Below are 16,430 nucleotides of genomic sequence, written 5' to 3'. Positions count from 1 at the left end.
TGCAGATATGGAAAAGACGAAGGCTAGAATAAATTCTGTAGTGTTACACTAGACTCTGGGGTATTAAGAAGAACTCAATGATTTTTAATATATATAAAGATATAGAAATAGGCAAGTGTGTGTGTGTGTGTGTGTGTGTGTGTGTGTGTACATACATCTATTTCCTAGCTTGGTTCACTGCGAACCAGAAGTAATAATCACACCTCTACCAACGAGCATACATGGTGCTAGGACTGTCATTTCTATACATCATCATCCACTAAAAGGAACCTGACAGAGAGAACACTAACATGAGGGCTAAGGCAAAAAATATATAAGATGCTCTGTCCATAGAAAAAGTGGAGAAACAATGATCAACCTCATAATTACAAGCACCTCCAGACTATGGTTTCTCCATACCATTTCCCACTAAAAAAAAAAAAATCAGGGCTCCTAGAAGGAATGACTGATAACATATCTAGAGGAGGAAATAAATAAAGTGAATCTGGAACATCTAGTTGTACCAGAACACAAAGCAGCTATTAAAGTCCATGGAGGGGGAGAGGGGTCATGTCAAAAGAACCCAGAAGACAACATGAAGGGGTTCCCCCACTGGCCAAAGATAGGGCAATTTGAACATCAAGAAGCATAATATCCACAGTGGATTAAAACAAATCAATTATGTTAAAATTCATATGTCACAAGGGTACTAAAAAAGAAATTCAATGATCACTTCTGGTGACTACTAGGAAACCAAACGTTATGGAAACTGGTTTATAAAGGGAAATACTCTAGAATTTATCCTGTCTTTCCTATATAAGCTGTACCTTTTTAAACCTATCATCTCTGACTTTTAATGGATTGTATCATTCAATTCACACTTACTACACTGAATAATACATCTATTTTAAATAATTTCCCTTTCCCCCAAAGTTGGTTGGCTTGATCAGATTTTATTTATATTATTTTCCCCTTTTAAATCAGAGATTCTACTGTTTATAATTTTTATTAGTGAAAAATATCTCTTTCATTGCTCTTTTAATCAAACCAATATGACTTTATTCTTATTTGTAAAATATCAAGTCTTTCTACCACTGACATGCCTTGTTTTCCTACTAAATGCTCTGTTATTTCCTACTCTCCTTTCCCCCCAGGTGGATAACAGCTTCAAAATAGTTTTATAATACATGCTAAATACTTCATATTCTCTTATCTTTTCCTTCATGTTTTCTATCTCTTAATCTTTCAATTATATGCTTTGAGATTATTTCCTGCATTCATCTTCTATCTGTAATTCAAGCCTCAACTGTGACCATTCTCTTCTTTAAACTCTATAGTTTGAAAACACATTTTTAAGCCCCAGGAAGACCTTTTCGAATTGCATCTCCTTAAGCACTTTTTACCATTTTAAAATTTCAAGTGTTCACTGATCTCCTCTAGTAGTTCTTTTTCATGGAGCATATGTTCTGACTGTTCAGCCTGTTCCTCATCTCTCTTCTCTCTTGTTGAGATGGCATTCTTTTTTCTCTGTCGGCTCACTGGTACTTAGGTGTGGTTGCTGAGATACCTTAATGGTTAGATTTCTTCAGGTGGTGAAAGGAAAAGGAGACTCTCACTCTGTGTCCTGTGGTTTAAGGATAGGCTATCAAACTCCTTAAGAAGGACTGGGCTAGAGGAAACCACTCCACTCTCACTCTTAATTCTTCATTCTCCTGGCCTGGAGGGTAGGAAAGACACTGAGGTCTCCAATCAGACCTCCCTTACCCTGATCTTTTGGGGGATGGGGGGAATGCAGGGAGGAGTAGACAGAGCACTTTTATAGCTGTCAATACATGTCATACATGCTCCAAACCAAGCTCTTTATAAATCTTTAGCTCTTTCATCCTTGCCCTGGGATTTGATGCTGTGCTGCAGTAGTGACGACAACCTGGGGCTGCCCAATTAAAGCCACAGTGTTCAGGAAATGGGCAGGTAACACAGTTGCGCAAATAAGCAGACCTTCCCAGCAAACCCACAGTGGCCATGCAGTATAAGTAAGAAATAAACCAAGTTACTCATATCTTAGGTGTTATTACCACAGCATAACTTAGCTGTAATAAACAGTCTGACTCCATTTTTGAGGCCTGCCTGCTGACAGCTTTCAAGCCCCACTGTTCTCCCTTCCTCTTCTGCCCACATGTGGGCAAGTTGATAAGAAAGTCCAGGTGCTCCTGCCTTTGCACTGGCGGGAAGTTTACATTACACAAGACCTGGCCTGCATGTGGAAACCGTCAACCCAGCCCTACCCCCTAACCACATAAAACCCCAAGATAGTCGCTGTTCCTTGTTTTCCCCAAAAAAGGTTATTATGTGAATGATAAACCTTTTCAGATCAGATCCTCTTGGTGTACATGTGGTATCTTCAGTCTCTACATCCATATCAATTTTGGGCAGGGGGTGCTGTTCCACTACTTTAGGGTGACTACAAATATTAGCTTATGTGACTGATAAACAAATTAGTACTTGAAGGTTTGTAATGAGAAACTGATAACAATCACAATAAAGGAAAAGACACTGACTTAGGGGTTGGGCAGTAGGCCACATGGAAATTATTATATTGGAGGCTAGAAAGTTAGCGATCCATGCTTGTAGTAGCAAAACATTTGGCAAAACTATCATGTGTGATAGTTTGAAAAGCAGATAAATTTACCCATGAAAACTCTTTTCTCTCTGACATAAAAACGGATCATCTTCCAGATACTGGCAGCTTTGTCACCATGGATTCCAGACTGACAGCATGTGGGACATGATAAACATACTGTGTGAATTAGAAATACTCTGATAGTTACTGCAGCATAAACTAGTCCATCCTGACTGATAACAAAAAGTGTATTCTTTACAACTTCCTCCTTCCCTCTATCTAAGTGTAATATAACAGCACACAGAGAATTGTGTACAAAACTCTGTATTTGCCCCTAGGAAGAAATGAGTTGAGCTATTTAGGAGATCTCTGACTGTTGGAAGGTCCAGGGCTGCTTGAAAGTTGAAAACAAGCCTACTTTCATAGAAGGGCTGAAAACAAGACTAGCATTGTTTTAGACAGAGAGTACAGCGACAGGAAATGTCTATTTTACTGGTCTCTAACTCTTGTTATACTGAAGCTTTTTTCTCATTGCATTGAAAAAAAAATTAAAACAAGAGTTTAGGCCAGCTAATTTTGGCAGGTTTCAAAACAGTGATACACTGTTGTGTGAAATGAACAGGCTATACAGACTACCTATGTGATCCTATTTTTTATTTTTTTAAAGACATATTTGTTTCAGTACTCATTTGTACAAAAAAGTCTAGAAATACACATACTCTAAAATGTTAACACTAGTGTTAATTTAAAAAAGGAGGTGATTAGACTGAGGTGGCTCCAATAAATAAGCAAAGCACAACCTCAGCCTAAAATACCTCAAGGTTAAGAAATCAACACCTAAGAGCAACCAATCACAAACAGCCTACTTGGCTTTCCCAAATAATACAGGTGCTTAAGCAATAGCCAATCAGATAATTCCCTTGCTTTGCTTCTGCCTCTTCTCTATAAACATCTTTCCCCTAGCTCCTGTCAGTGGAGTATTCCGGTTTGGTGCTGACCAATTTGAATCAATTTTTACTCAAATAAACTCTTAAAATTTTTAGTGTCCTCAGTTTATCTTTTAATACTAGGCAATCTCTGAAATTGAGATACCCTCTATTTATTTTCCTCTTATTTATATTTTCTGATTTTTCTAAAATGAACATATATTAACATAAAATAGAAGTTTTAAAAGCACTGTGTATCATGTATGGAAGTTGTATATATGTAGAGCTTAATTTTCCTATTAAGGAAAACTTTTATTCTCTGCTAGAAATGTGACAACTTTACTCTCGCTACAATATTTTACAATAGAATCTTCAATTTTCTCAAAAAAATTGCTAGATGCAACATATAAGCTAGTGATCTTTGAGCAGTCAATTTAAAAATAGAATTTTAAACATTTTAACCATGTGCCAGAACATACTTTAGAATATTGTGAACCTTAATGCCTAAAAATAACAGGAGTCTTTGTAAGTGTGAATAGCATAATACAGATAATAGAGAAAAGCAATAGAAAACTAAAATAATTCTCTTAAAAATATCAAGTTTAAGTTCTATATCCAAAATGAGTCAATATATGAAATTAAATCATTTAGTAAATGAGAAATATGATCTAAAGGACCAGCTAATAGTAAATGTATTCTTTTGATGTTCACAAATAATGTGATGCATTCCTTGTACTGTATCTTGATTGTGGTAATGGTTACATAACTAAATGCACTTGCCAAAACTTAGTAAAATGCATGCTTAAAGCTGCTGAATTTTCTTGTGTGTAAATTATACTTCAATAAAGCTGATTTTTAAAAATCACAATTTTTTGCTAAAATTTTCAGATTTCCAGACAATTTTATTCAATAGCTTAACCATTCAAAACAGTCTGTTACATTATATGAACTTATAGAGAAAAAAAAAATCTCTATATAGTAAAAGTAGTATCTCTTCCTTGTAAATTTCCTATCCCCAATACCCAGTAATACTGGCTAGAGAATTTCAGTCATTCTTCCTTTCTCTCACCTCCTTTCAAGAGGCCATCAAGTCTATCAATTATATACTTTCTTCCATTCCTACTCTACTGCCTAGTTCATTTCTTTCTGGACTACTGCAACAGACTTCTAATTGATTTCCTTGACTTTAATCTCCCACCTACCAATCCAACATCCTTAACACAGAAAAAAACAATTATCTTGCCCCCGCCCAAATGAACAAACAAAGCAACAATAATGTTAATAGAAACTTGTTTTAAAAAACTAAATTGGGCTTCCCTGGTGGTGCAGTGGTTGAGAGTACGCCTGCCGATGCAGGGAACACAGGTTCGTGCCCCAGTCCAGGAAGATCCCACATGCCGTGGAGCGGCTGGGCCCGTGAGCCAAGGCCGCTGAGCCTGTGCTTCCAGAGCCTGTGCTCCGCAGCGGGAGAGGCCACAACAGTGAGAGGCCTGCGTACCACAAAACAAAAACAAAAACAAAACAAAACAAAAACTAAATTGCTTCAGAACGAAGCCCCAAATCCATGTCACTAAATGTACTTTAAGGTCTCATGATCAATATCAAATCCTCCCCTCACAAAAAAGCATGTATTTTATATCTCTGCCTGTAGAGTCATCCTCTCCTTTTCTGTTTGTGAAATATCTACTAATCCCTAAAAAAATCCAGTTTAAATATAATTTCCTCCATTCCCATTGTCCTCCTCTAGATGTGAATTTGTCTAGGCCAGGGTCTGAACCTTCTTCACTAAGCACAGTGTCTGGCTCACAGTAAATATACTTATGAATTGAATAAAGGAATAAAAACAGTATTATTCACTAAATCTATTTTTACTTTGACAAATACAAGTTAACATTTTTTTCTAAGATAACAAGCTTAGACAATTTGATAATGTAGAAACTGTACCTTGTCTACATGGAAAATTAAATCCAGTTCACAGACGTTTTCAAAACACTTGTCTAATGTTTCCACAAATACCTAAAGAAAAGAAAAAGGTTAAAAGCTTTTGAGAACTGAATAAGTTCATTCAAATCTATTACCTATAAGGCAGACAATTCTTAATTGTGAATTGAAACTTCTAAGTCTATTATCACATTTCTCTTTTGTAAATTAAAAACTGTATTAAGTGCAAAAGGAATAATTATAGCCTGTACATCTAAACTATTTCTCAATACATTAATAAATGAAATACAATAAACAAAATAAACTTCACTGAAAATTACTAAGACCTAAAAATTGTTAGCACCATTACTTACAAAAATACTGAAAAATACTCAAATCAGTCTCCCTATCTTCATATGAGGAAAAAAGAAAGCTTGTCATAAGTATCTATCAAGCTAGATGGGCACAGTCCAAGTCTCAACCACATCTAATATAGCCAATAATTTTTAATTAGCAAAGCAGTATAAAAGATCACTAAAAATTAAACTTATGGAAAGGGCACAGACTTTGGAATCAGACTTAACTGGACTTAAACTCTGGTTCAAATACCTTGTACGACCTTGTGTGGGAAAGGGTTAACTCAGTAAGCCTGGGTTGTTCAAACCCTATACGTTCCCCAAAATGGCCTGATTTCAGACTAGCCTTCGGCTAGTTCCCGGGAACTGAGCTCTGAGCCCTTGGAAAGTTCTGTCTGATAAGAGTGTTTCTGCATGCTTGAGGCCCTGGGCCACACTGTACCAGTGTGAGCAGACAGTTTATGCTAACAGTGTGATTTACAATGAACATATTTTTTTCTCTGAGGTTCTGGAGCTTAAGTAACCAAGGTCAGTCATGGAGGTGTTGCATGCCTATGTGACTGACCCCCAATAAAAATCTTGGAAATCCAGGCTAGGGTGAGTTGCCTAGTTTGGAACACTTTGCACAGGTCATCACATGTCACTTCTGGGGGAATTAAGCACATCTTGTGTGACTCCAATAGAAAGGCACAACACCTGGAAGCTTGCACCTGGTTTCCTCCATACTTCCCTTCATGTGTCTTTGATGGTTTTACTCTGTATACTTTCACTGTAATAAACCCCAACCATAAATATAGCAACTTCTGAGTCCTGTGATTCCTAGCAAATCACTGAGATGGTCTTGGGGACCTCTGATACAAACTTTCAAAAATTAATCTCTTAAATTCCACTTTGCATAGTTATCACTATTCTATCACTATTTCTGTATCCACTACGGTTCTCAGTGGTAATTTTCACAGATGGAATGACCATAAGTTTATCATTCGAACTGGGGGGGTATTAAGAGTAAAAGAGAGCATCTATTAATTATTATAATAACAGTATGCAATGTTATTGTACTATAATAATAACCTAGAACAACAGATGCAAACCAGGACTGTTCCAAGCAAACTGAAATGTATGGTCACTGTATTCACAGGTGATCCTCCCGGACACAGTAAAATCTAAACAACAGGCTTCTTGCTATAACTACTCCAATCTGAGGCCAACTTACACAGATCCACAATCCAAGGCTCCTTCCTGGCATCAATGTAGATGAATAAGACATGTGAAACAATATATTTAACTATATGACCATGATCAACATTGTCTTAGACCAAGGGTTGGCAAACTTTCTCTGAAAAGGGCTAGAGAGTAAAGATTTTAATTTTAGGCTTTGTGGGCCATACAGTGTAGCATAAAAGCAGCCACAGACAATACATAAACAAGTGAGCATGGCTCTATTCCAATAAAACTTTATTTACAAAAACAGGCAGCAGGCAGAATTTGACCTGCAGGATGTAATTTGTTGATCCTTGACTTAGACCAGGAGAAATAAAAGATCAGTAGTAACCAAGAATATACAGTTTTACACATAGTTTCATTTATGAGAAGGCAAGTTATTAAGAAGACCAAGTGTGGGGCATACAAGGGTCATCCTCAAGTGAGCGCCTAGTTCAATTGTGTGCTAAGTAGAAAATATATATTGTTGAGTACCTATCCAAACTCCCAACTTCATCTATTTCTCCTCAAGGTCTTGGTGACATGGTCCGTGAAATGACTTTATTCATTCTATTTCTAATTCTGACTCACTTTTCTTCTTCTTATAACAAACACATTCTAGTTATGAGGATAGAATGGGATAATGATGCTTGAACAAAGAATAAGCATTTAACAAATACTGACTTCTTGAGGAGTCAAAAAGAGAAAATTTTCCCATTGAGAAAGATGAATTTATTTTTGAAACAGTATCTCTAACATGGAAGTGGTCTGAATACATTTTTAAACTCATATTTAAATAAGTTACAGGAAATAAAACCATTTAAGTTCTATCCTTAAGTAAATTTTTACTGAAGTATAACATATGTACAGAAAAGTACACAACACTTCGCAGGAATGTAAATTGACACAGCCACTGTGTAAAACAGTATGGAGGTTCCTCAAAAAACTAAAAACAGAACTACCATCCAGCAATTCCACTCCTGGGTATATAGCTGAAGAAAACAAAAACAAAAACAAAAACTTGAAAAGATGCATGTACTGCAATGTTCATAGCAGCATTATTTACAACTGCCAATATATGGAAGCAACCTCAGTGTCCATCAACAGATGAATGGATAAAGGCGTGGTACACACACACACACACACACACACACACACACACACACACACACACACACACACCAGAGGAATACTACTCAACAATGAAAAAGAATGAAATTTTGCCAGTTCCAACAACATGGAGGGTATTATGCATAGAGAAATAAGTCATAGAGAAAGACAAATACTGCTTGTTATCACCTTCATGTGGAATCTAAAAAATAAAACAAATGAATGATTATAACAAAACAGAAGCAGACTCACAGATATTGATAACAAACTAGTGGTTACCAGTGGGAAGAGGGAAGGGGGAGGGGAAGATAGGAGTAGGGGATTAAGAGGTAAAAACAAGTATGTATAAAATTAATAAGCTACAAAGATATATTATATAGCACAGGGAATATAGCCAATATTTTTAAATAGCCAATATTTTATAATAACTTTAAATGGCATATAGTCTATAAAAATTGTGAATCACTATGTTGTACACCTGAAACCAATGTAATATTGTAAGCCAACTATACCTCAATAATAAAAAAAAGTACACAAATCATACAATGTACAACCTGATGAATTTTCACAAAGTATACCTGTGTAACCAGCACTTAATATTCAGGTGTTAGACTATTACCAGCACTGTAGAAGCCTGCTCATACTCCATTAGGCAAATATCAACATCAAGGGTAACTACCCTGCTTTCTAACATTAAAGATATATTTTGCCTATTTCTGAACTACTATTGACACTTGAACAATCTGGGCTTGAACTGTGTGGGTCCAGTGCTGCGCACATGCTTAGAAACGAGTTTTTTTCAATAAATGTAGTATTATACTACCCATGGTTGGCTGAATCCAGGAATGCGGAACCCACAGATACAGAAGACCAACTGTAAGGGACTTGAGCATCCACAGATTCTGGTCATAGCAGGTCCTGTAACCAATTCCCGGCAGATACCAACTACCATACCAAGGGACAACCGTGTATTTAAATGGAATCATACAGTATGGAACCATATGAGTGGCTTCTTCTATTCATTGATTTGTTTGTGAGATTCATTTATTTTGTTACATAATATTAATATAACAGTTCATTCATTCTTGTTGTTATACAGTGTGCTATTGCAGAAATATACCACAATGCATTTATCTATTCCACGGTTGACAGAAATTCGGGTCTGGCATGGGCCATTACAATTAGTACTGATACTAATTCTTATATATAAGTCTTTTAGTGAACATACATACACATATCTTCTGAAAGTATACCTAGAGTAGAATCACTGGGCCATGGAGCAGATAGGTTTTCAATAGACTTTCAAAGCAATTATAAAAATTTACAATCCAGGGACTTCCTTGGCAGTCCAGTGGTTAAGACTCCACGCTTCCAATGCAGGGGGTGCGGGTTTGATCCCTCTCAGGGAACTAAGGTCCTGCAAGCCGTGTGGTGCAGTCATTAAAAAAAAAAAAATTTACAATCCAAATCATAGTATATGGGAGTTCCCATAGTGCCACATCCTTGTCAGCCCTGTATGTTGTCAATCTTTTAATTTTAGTCATTCTTATGGGTGTGTGGTGGTCTGTCATTGTGATATTCATTCGTATTTCCCTGAAGCCTAAACAGACGGACCACCATTTCATATTTACCATTTTGATAGCCTTTTTCATGATGGCTATTTAAGCCTTCTGCTAATTTTTCTGTTCAAGACTTCTGCTCATTACCTGTCTTTTTCTTATTGATATATAGAAATTCTTTACATAGTCTAGATACAGTCCTGTCATACACACATATTACAGATATCTTTTCCTACTCTGACTTGCCTTTTCATTCTCCTAATAATGTTCTCAGAAGAACAGAAGCTTTAAATTTCAATGTAGTCCAACTTACCAGCTTTTTTCCTTTATGGCTAATCTTTTTCTTGGTCCAATTTAAGAAATTTTTGCCTATAGCAAGGTCAGGAAGATATTCTCCCAGAAGAAAACAAAAGCTTCATAGTTTTATTTTTCATGTTTGGACCAAATCTATCTGGAATTAATTTTCATATGTGGTGTGAGGTGGTCTTTCTTAATTTAAAATCATTATTAAACTTACTATTCAGAATAAAGTTTCCAGTATGGCTTTATTTTTTTGTTTACTTTTTCCAGATCCACTGGTTTGATTACCCATATACTGTAGACATTCTTTCTTAACCATCAGAAGATGACTATCATGGTGAAAATGCTGTCTGAATAGTTTCCCTTCACTTATGTATTACTTATAAAGGGTCAGTGGAACCCACTGAACATAGACTATATTTGACAAAGAGAGAAAAAAATTTCTTGGTAGCATTGAATGTGCCACTGGTGAACTATAGTGTGCAAAAAATATGAGCTGTCTATAGAGGCAGTATAGCAAAGTAGTGAGGAAACCAGAAAGACCTGTCTTCAAATTCCTCCTTAGCTACTACCTAGCTATGTGAGCCTAAGCGTCACTTAACCCCTCCAAATATCAGAACTATAAAATAGTTATACAACTACCTACCTTTCTGGATTATCTTAAAGATTTTGTTAAACAATTTAGATAAAGTGCTGAACACTGCCCAAAACACATCTACTAAACAAAAGCCAGTACTATTTATCTGGCTGTTCAAAACATATGATTACAAAATTAAAACAGAAAGAGAAAATTCTAATTCTGCTAATAAACGCTGATATAAAAGCAAGGTAACTACCATACTGTGGTGTCCAAGTTTTTGGGATTTGCTTACTAACTTAGAAAGAAAAAAGGTTGTCAATATTTAAAACAGAACAATACCAAGTATGAAAAATGTAAATACTTTTTTAAAAAGTGCCCTGCAGCAAAATATCATTACAACTACATGTTCTTAACTTAGGGAAAGAATTCTTAAGATTTAAGGCATTCAGATGCTAATTTTGGTTGAAAACTTAAAAACCCACTTCAAAAAACTCTCCATTAATTTTCTTTTGAGTTAGCAAGAATTACTTAACGTAATTAGAATCTAGAGCCCCAAGGCAGATATACACTGCTGATTCGTTACATGAACAAGGTCAATACAAAACTAATAATCTACAAACTGAAGTTAAGAAATTAAGAAAAACAAATTAATGGGCCTTGGGGGTTCTAGCCAGGACAACCAAAAAATAATAAAATTGCTGTTGCATTATATTTCACAAAGAGAAAGATAAGAAGACTAAAAAACTAGGAGTAACATGGTACATGGCACCCTCTTGTGTTTCATTTTTAAATGATAAAAGTTTAAAGTCAATTTCAATATAACTGTTATCTACTAAGTAGCTACTCATTAATCTCTGGCCTTGGGAATTCAAAGGCTGGTGGAAGAAAAATTATTTTTAATTTATTAAGAATAATATTTTAAGTTTTCCTTCATTTTAATAATTACATAGTTTTCCAAAAATAAATATAAAAGATAGAGATATTCAGAAAAATGCCACATCCACATATAAACAGTCTCCCTTCCCTGTGCCCTTCTATCAACAAAACTTCCTTGTGTTTCCTTTATCTTTAATTACAAGTCTATATGCCTGGATCACAAAGGGTAACAGGAATCTATTCCAAAGCAGCTTAGTACTTAAGAGTCCTTAGTATTCTACTAAAATTCCAGCTTAGCCTCTGACTATGAAATCTAGGGCAAGTTATTTAATTCTAAGCCTCATTTGGGCATAATAATAATGCCTATGCCATCGAGCTGTTTTAGTGATTAAATAATAAATATAAATGGCTTAGAACAGTATCTCACCAAAAAAAGTACTCAATATATTTTAGCTAGTATTATAATACTCTACACAGATGCAAAAATAAAAATGTACACTAGATAAAATAAATGCCACAAAAATATCCTTAAGCAGTATCACTTATTTGGCAGACTCTCCTTTAGAGTTTCTAGGGAAAAAAAAATTTTTTTTCTGGGTTTGGGGAATTCTGTTAAATTTCAGGAGGAATTGCTCTTACTGTTTCTGATCTATAATATTAAATAAAATACGTAAATGTTAAACTGACATGTTATAAGACAGGAAAAGTTTTAAGCCCAAGAATAGAAGGCATAAATTTAGGAATATGCCAAGAGATCTAAAAAAATTTTTTTCAGTCAGCAGCAAGATGTTCTAGAGAGATACTGGCTTAGCTCAAGTAAGGAATCAAAAAATACCACTAAAAATGTACCAAGAAAGCTGGGGAACACAGACTGAACTTAAAATCAGATTAATTAACTTTGAAGAACAACTATGAATACTGCACTGTTGCATATAATATCCAGAATCTTTAATGTATGGTGTTTAAGGTGTGTAAGTAGCACTCGGGCTAGCCTATGACTGGATTCTGAACTGGATTTCCACTAAACCTGACTTAGACACTAATGTGCTAATGATGACGGATATTTTTCTAACAGTAAAAATAGAGACATTTATTGTGCATTTACTATGTACCAGTTAATTCAGACATATTAAACTCTTGACTTCAATATGAAAAAATTAAGAGTTGATGAAAGGACTATCTGTCTTCTATATTGATGTCATAATGATTCTTTAAGAGTTCTTAAAGAACTCAATGATTCATATTGTGTGATTTATTTCCTTCTATTTTTTTAAAATAAAATTTTTTTAAAAATTTAAAAGCTAACAATGATAATAGCACTTATTGAGTATATACTACTATGGCACTGCTACTGTTCCAAGTGCTTTAAATAGATTATTTTATTAATCCTTCACAGTAATCCCATAAGGCAGGTACTTTTTATCAACCATCTGCAGAAGAGTAATTTAAAGTACAAAGTTAACTAACTACTAGCACAGTTAGGTAGGAGAGTCCTCACTAAAATCCAGAAAGTCTCATGGCAGAACCCACACTCTTATTCACTAGACATACTCCCTCCAACAACAACAAAAATCATCTTTTATTTTTAATGTAGTAAGAAGTGATTATCTAGAAACTTTAGAAAATACATAAAAGTGTAAAGCAAAAATTTTAACTGTCCATACTTTTATCACCCAAATTAACAACAGTATTGTGCAAAGCAAAGACTTCTTGTACTATAGGAAATTTAATTACATTGTAGTCTCTCCATTAAAGTGACTTAATATGATTTGTATGTTGAATTTAGACATCTAAGGAAGAAGTAGGGTTTCGAATTTGTAAGGCTAATATATCAAATATTAATTTAGAAAATGAAAGTAGCCTCTGAATTATTTCTTTTGGTGCACAGAAGCTACTCCAAGAACATTTTAAAAACTCATATTGACATCAATTGTTAGAATTCCATTTAAACTTCCAAGCAAAAGTTGATTTTTTAAATGGTATTTGGCCTTGAAAGATATTCTCTTGTGTATAATTGAATATGGTACAATTGGTATCTTGAACAGACTTAAAACAAAATAAAATGAATAAAAATCTCAGCTTTTCCTTACAGAATATCAACGAATAAGTATAGAAATCATGATGGAAAAGTCATTATTTGGCAAACACCACAATAATTCTTTCAGGCAGGAATCATCAACAGATGCTAAAACTAATGACCAAATTATGATTAGAAAAAGGATATTTATACACTCAAAATTATTCCCCATAGGATACTTTTAAGCACAAAGGGAAAAATGGAAGTTTAAGTAGGTAAACCTGGCAGGCACCTCATTAACCAAGGAATCAGAATAAATATCACAAGTAATGGGGTAAAATGATATCATGTATCTCCTGAATATGATGCACTGTGAAGGACATAACATCACTTGTGATATTCGAAAATACATAATCCGAATTTAATCATTAAGAAACATCAAATCCAAACTGAGGAATACTCTACAAAATAACTGGCTAGTACTCTTCAAAGGATCAAGGTAAGAAAGACATGAATGGAAGACAGATGAAGAGCTATAACCGAGTAAAGGAGACTTAGGAGACAAGAAACCTAACACTATATGTAACCTGAATTGAACTCTAAACAAGAAAAATTACATTAATGGGACAACTAGCAAATTTTAAATAAGATCTGCAGATTCTATCAATGTAAATTTCCTGATTTTAATTATTTACTTCAGGTTATGGAAGATGTTAAATTTGAGGAATCTGGATGAAGACACAGTATGCAAAAATTCTTTGCATTATATTTGCCACTTTTCTAAGTCTGAAATTTCAACATGAAAAGTTTTTTTTTAATTTTTAAAGAAAAAAATTTTTGAAAAACCAAGCTCAAAAGGAACTCTTCTCCTCTATATCCAATCCCTTCCTGAAACCTACTATTCTACACTGAGAAATAAGGAATTCACCGTAAACCAAAGAAAAATACCAACATAACCTGAGTTTTTCAATCTCTCAAACCTACTTTGAAGGGGAAAAAAATAAATTTTAAGTTACTTTTAGCTCCAAAATTCTGACTTTAAGTGCTTGAGTTCCAACATACTTTCTTCACCACTACAAAGTAAGTAATAACAATGTGTCTCCTATCTTCTAAGCCCTGTGCTGACTGCTTTATATACATTAGCTCCAATTCTTTTAACAATGCTGGCAAGGTAGGTATGAATATCAAAATTTACAGACAAGAAAATTGGGGATGAATAAGACTAAGTAATTTGCTCAAAGATATAGAACTGTTAGATGACATAGCCAATATTTAAACTCATACCATCTAACTCCAAACACAATAATGCCTCCCAAGAGGACTGCTGAGAGGTCAACAAAACATGTAAATTAGAATGGTAAGTATTATCAAATTGTTACCTGGGTTTATCATTAAGAAGAAGCAATGTAAATAACTGAAAAATAAATTATTACATTTCTAATGACTGTAAATCAGACTTCAACAATGAAAATAAGATAGGAAGAGGATTTTAAGAATGCTGAATCGGGCTTCCCTGGTGGCGCAGTGGTTAAGAATCTGCCTGCCAATGCAGGGGACATGGGTTCGAGCCCTGGTCTGGGAAGATCCTACATGCCGTGGAGCAACTAAGCCCGTGCACCACAACTACTGAGCCTGTGCTCTAGAGCCTGGGAGACACAACTAACTGAAGACTAAGCACGTGCCTAGAGCTTGTGCTCCGCAACAAGAGAAGCCACCACAATGAGAAGACCACGCACCGCAACAAACAGTAGCCCCTGCTAGCCGCAACTAGAGAAAGCCCATATGCAGCAATGAAGACCCAATACAGCCAAAAATAAATAAATAAATTTTTTTTAAAAGAATGCTGAATCACTCTAACAGTATCTGATTCAAATTGTTTATAGAACTATTTTTTGGTTTCCTACATATGTAAGAAACAAATCTTATTAAAAACAGAAGTTTTTAATACTCTGGTAACACAGTATGGTATAGTAAACACCACAGTATTTTCCTAAAATGATCCTGGGCATTCACTCTGGACTGCCTGGAAAATAAACAAATTGGGCCAGGGCTCTCTCTTTCTCCAGCAGGAGGAACTGCACCAGAACTCATCTCTCCATGGGACCAGGGGTTTATCCCACTCAATCCTCCAATAGGTGAGCTGCAACTTCCCACAGTCCTCAACAGCTGGTCAGTGAGCTTTCCCAGGCAACTCTTAAAGACACGTGGCACCTAAACGTGTATAGCTCAAAACTTAAGTAATGTATATGCCACCCCACTGACAAGGATGCTTTCAATGAGCCTACCCTTGTAATAAAAGAGAACAATGATGTGGAGTGGGACGGGTGAGGCCTCTAATGGCAAATTATTCTATGTTTAGTAGTATCTACATCAGCGCAGCTTCCTATGAGATAGTGGGAAGATCAGGGGATCTTTCTTAAGTATTCTTGGCTTACAAGTTTCCTCAATTAAGCCTATTCTTATCACATAATTCTATCACAATGCAGAATTCCTTCAAAGCCATCAAAGAACATATAGGATAAAAAGATTCACAAATTCTTGTAAAAATGAAAAATAAAAATAAAAGGACTTCTTTACCCAATTCAGTTTGTGTACTAATGAAATTATATGCCTTCCTTATAAAATACATGCTTTAACGATAATGTTAGCTAAAAACCACTGACTACTTCAGGTCAGTCATTTAGCGACAGGCTTTACATACACCATCTTTTTTTAATGCTTTCACATGTTCTATGAGTTGGTATTATTATTATTACCTCCACTTTGCAGATGAACAAAATCAGGGTCAAAGAGGTTAAATAACTTGCCCAAAGTTATATAGCCAGTACAGAGAAGGGCCTGAATGGTTTTAACCACTACTACTTTGCTTTAATTCACTGATATTTCTAACAACTCATGAGGTCTATAGGCAGCATACTGAAACAGGCATACTTTACAGGTGAAAAATGCAAGGTCTATTAACATTAAATGACTTGCTCAATATCATA

The 16,430-nt window shown here is 35.1% G+C and overlaps 1 protein-coding gene across 5 annotated transcripts in view; it reads right to left on the bottom strand.

Annotated features, from left to right (window-relative positions):
• Window positions 1-16,430, bottom strand: part of AP3S1 (adaptor related protein complex 3 subunit sigma 1) — a 70,433-nt gene that overhangs the window by 19,493 nt on the left and 34,510 nt on the right. For 4 of the 5 annotated variants that reach the window (XM_067031474.1, XM_059061893.2, XM_059061892.2 and 1 more), the window contains one exon: window positions 5,470-5,541. In XM_067031474.1, coding sequence (XP_066887575.1) covers window positions 5,470-5,541 — 72 coding nt within the window. Of the gene's footprint in view, window positions 1-4,399; window positions 5,016-5,469; window positions 5,542-16,430 lie in introns of those variants that run through there. The other variant, XM_067031473.1, reaches the window with a different exon arrangement.

The sequence above is a fragment of the Kogia breviceps genome, chromosome 4 (assembly GCF_026419965.1).
Source record: "Kogia breviceps isolate mKogBre1 chromosome 4, mKogBre1 haplotype 1, whole genome shotgun sequence".
NCBI classification, from domain to species: domain Eukaryota; kingdom Metazoa; phylum Chordata; class Mammalia; order Artiodactyla; family Physeteridae; genus Kogia; species Kogia breviceps.
Note: the sequence above shows the minus strand (reverse complement) of the source record. Positions and strands in the feature narration are given on the sequence as shown.